This window comes from Silene latifolia, chromosome 9 (assembly GCF_048544455.1).
Source record: "Silene latifolia isolate original U9 population chromosome 9, ASM4854445v1, whole genome shotgun sequence".
NCBI classification, from domain to species: Eukaryota; Viridiplantae; Streptophyta; class Magnoliopsida; order Caryophyllales; family Caryophyllaceae; genus Silene; species Silene latifolia.
Genome location: NC_133534.1, coordinates 173,030,689 through 173,034,178, shown reverse-complemented (window position 1 = coordinate 173,034,178; position 3,490 = coordinate 173,030,689). Strand labels below are relative to the sequence as shown.

The 3,490-nt window shown below is 41.7% G+C and overlaps 1 protein-coding gene across 1 annotated transcript; it reads right to left on the bottom strand.

Annotated features, from left to right (window-relative positions):
* Positions 1-1,908: 1,908 nt before the first annotated feature.
* Positions 1,909-2,881, bottom strand: LOC141601904 (uncharacterized). Its single transcript, XM_074422211.1, has 3 exons — positions 2,641-2,881; positions 2,104-2,555; positions 1,909-2,019 (listed from the first exon to the last, which is right to left on the bottom strand). Exons 1-3 carry the CDS (start codon positions 2,702-2,704, stop codon positions 1,909-1,911), a joined length of 627 nt encoding a protein of 208 aa, XP_074278312.1. The 5' UTR covers positions 2,705-2,881.
* Positions 2,882-3,490: the final 609 nt, after the last annotated feature.

Below are 3,490 nucleotides of genomic sequence, written 5' to 3'. Positions count from 1 at the left end.
CAAGTGGGAGTTTGTTGGAGCTTGTGTCCTCCAGTTAGTGCGGATAACGTCATTGCACATACACTTGTACGGACAAGTGGGAGCTTGTTGGGGTTGGTGTCCTTAACAGTTAGTGCAAGGACTTATAAACCTCTAAAAGGATCAAAGGGCATACTTTGGTATTATTATCAGTTGATCCACGTTTATCAATAACGGTTGGCTTGCTAGATAAGTTTGACGTTATTGTCATACAGATGGCGGTGATCAACTGGTCCCTAAAAGTCACACCTATAGGATACGTTCGAGAGATGTGACGGTATGAAAATACTGTCATGTAGATGCCAAAATTGACTAACCAGTTAGTCCGAGTTATTTGACTAAGTAATTAGTCAAATACGTGATGTTGAGATATTATATTTAATACGGATTAAATATCATGGGCTAAGGCGAATTAACCAGTTAATTCGTAAAATTAAATATACGTGATTTATATTTAATTAAATGTATATTAAAATAATTATACAATACTGTTTTGTCGGACACGTATTAATAATTCAGCTAACCCGTATTATTAGCTGATGCCTTAATTTCCGATAACCGATAACAGTTTATAATACAAACCCGTCATATACATTTTAGTAATTAACGAACCGGACCTCGAGTTAAAACCAAGAGGAAGTGGAAGCCCACTTCCCTGTGTGGGTCACGGTTCTCGGCCGAATAGGAGAACAAAAGGAGACCTCCTCCTTCTGTTAAACAAAATCATCATTTGAGAGAAAATTAGGGTTTCGAAAGAGCATTCTTCTCTGTAGAAACTGAGATCTCACATCTCGACAAAACTCACAACAGTTCTCCCTATATTGCAAGGCAATCGGAGAACACTGTTCTAGCACAAGGGCATATCTCGGACCAAGTCTTGGGTGCAACGATTAGGAGGGAATCTGCTTAGATTTCTGATCTTTACGCCGCAATTAAAAGGACCCGAGGTTGATTTCTATACACTTATCGTTTCTATTGTTTTATCGCTTTATGACTATAAATTGCATGTAAATTTTACGTTATAGTCCTGCAATTTAAGGGGTAGTATACGGATATTAACCCACAAGCTCAACATAACATACAAACCTGGAAAATCTATTCCTAGACTGTATGACATAAATGGGTCATAAGCCCTCCAGACAGGCAAGGGACATAAGCCCTCCGCATGTGCAACAACCCCACCCATAACACATTAAATCGCAGATCCAAGACAAAAATCGCTCGATCCGGTCGAATAATCGCCAGATCCAAGACATGTCCAACATCACAAAAGCACCTTGTCAAAACATAAAAAGAAACAAAACAAAGACCAAATATTTATTCACCCAAAATAATTGGTCCTACCTAATAACCATCCATTCCAGGGACATTCCCCCTGGATGGGCCAAAATTAAAAATTGATAAATATTCATTCCAGGGACATTCCCCCTGGATAGACCAAAACCCAAAAGAAAAAACTAAGCTATTTTTGAGCCAGTAACCGACTCACAACCATCCACCATTTCCTGATCACCTGACTTTGCCTTGGAAGGAGGAGAATCCACTTCTTCTTCTTGACCCATACTCGGCCAAATCGGATACCGAGTGTCCAAAGCCATCTCATCCCGGTCCGGATTCCATTAGCCCGGTCAGATTCTCGGATCTCTCATAGCATCAACCCGGCCTTTCCCGAAGAAGTATTGAGCAAAGATCACCAACCTCGCCTCCACCAATTCCTTTTCAAGCAACAAGCTCCTCATTCTTTCTCAACGATCCCGCATTGCTCGCTTCTCGGCCTCCAACTCCAGCCTGACAGCCTTCTCAAGCATTTTTCGCAGACCACCTCACAAACTATAATGTACCCTGGTTGACTCCTCAATTGTCGCCAATCGAGATTGGAGTACTACTTCATTACCCCGGATGTGTGCAGTCACGGTTAAGTTTATCCAGTTTTTCCTCCAAACTAGAAACCCTGGCTTGGGCATCCCTAAGCCGACAAGCAAGAGTGACCGCATCCAACCCCTACATACATACGAAATCAATTAGCCAAATACAAGGTAAAACAAAAAGCACATAAACAATTAAAAATATCCCTTTACAACTAACCTCCCTAGCCTGGGAAGCAAGTTCAGCAGCCCTTGTTACAAGAGAAGTCAGAATAGAAACCACCCTGGTAGACGACTCAAGGGTACTAGCAGACAATAGCTGGTCGCTCATCTTTGCAGAAAACTCATCTATCCGAGCCCGGGCATCATCCATGTCATCAATCCTAGCAGGCACTTGCCTTATACTCCTGATTGGCTGAGCCGGGATAGGCTGTTTCTCTCCTTCCTCCTCTGCCAAGATATCATCTTCCCTCTTTCTTTTCTGAGCCTGGACAATCTCCGGTGAAATTACCCTGGGAAGATCTTGAAGAGGCTGAATCTCAGAAACCAGGATATCAAGCGTTTTGTCGCTCCCACTAGCCTCCTGGCTCTTGGACTGTTCAGCAATCCTAGCCACCCCAGCCTTTAAATCCTTTGCAGAAAAGCTGGCCAGCCTAGCAGAAGACCTAAATACTGAATATATAAAAAATATACGTGAATATCAAGCAAAGAACGACAGGAAGATAACGGCCAACATAAAAGCATACAGAAGACGTACAGGAAAGAGCAGTAGAACTAGGCTTGCCTTTGGGTACTCTGACCCCAGTCAGCTTGGTCTTCATATACCGGGGCAACAACTCCCTACCCAAACTAGTTGGCCAGGTCCTCTCCTCCTCAGGAATAGCAAGGAAAGCTTCTATCCTGGAAACAGCCTCCTCATCAAGGGGATCACAACTCCAATCAGGAGCTGCAAAAACCGTCAAAGTTACACAGGTAAGAATCAGAATCCATTAATTTCATATAATATATATTGCAAAATGAAAAAGTACAAGGAACCTACCACTCTCCAACGGAGGATATCTCAAATAATCAAAGCCTGATCCCAAAGTCTCAGTCCGGACAAACAGGAAAGTCTTTGCCCAATTCTTATCATCTCCAGAATCCAGGTTAGTAATTAATGGAGACATTTTCGATTTTATTCTCAAATTAAAGCGACCATCAACATGATTTTTCATATGATAAACTGCCTTGATATCATTAATAGTAATTACAAGATTATGTTTAGCACATAAATTTTCAATAGAATGGACAAGCTTCCAAACCATTGGCATAATCTGAAAAGGTGACACCTCCATAGCACAAATGGTATCAATCATCAAGGGAGTAAAAGGTAACTTACAGCCTGCTTTGAACGCCCATTCAAAAATACAGAACCAGCCAGGTGATACCCAGTTAGCCCTGACCGGACAAGACTCAGGGATCCATACCTCAGTAGATTCAGTAATTATTTTCTTCTCCCTTAGAATCTTGTCATAGTTTGTTTTTAGTAAATTCTCCTCAGGGAAAGAAGAATCCAGAGATTGAAGAGCAAAAAAACAGAATCCCGATACTTGAAAGCCACAAAGACG

Excerpts from the sequence above, each read along its gene's own strand:
- LOC141601904 (XM_074422211.1), bottom strand. The coding sequence starts at position 2,704 with ATGAAGACCAAGCTGACTGGGGTCAGAGTACCCAAAGGCAAGCCTAGT. Across the intron at positions 2,556-2,640 it reads TAGTTCTACTGCTCTTTCCT|TATTTAGGTCTTCTGCTAGG; the intron begins GTACGTCTTCTG and ends TTATATATTCAG. Across the intron at positions 2,020-2,103 it reads TTGCTTCCCAGGCTAGGGAG|GGGTTGGATGCGGTCACTCT; the intron begins GTTAGTTGTAAA and ends GTATGTATGTAG.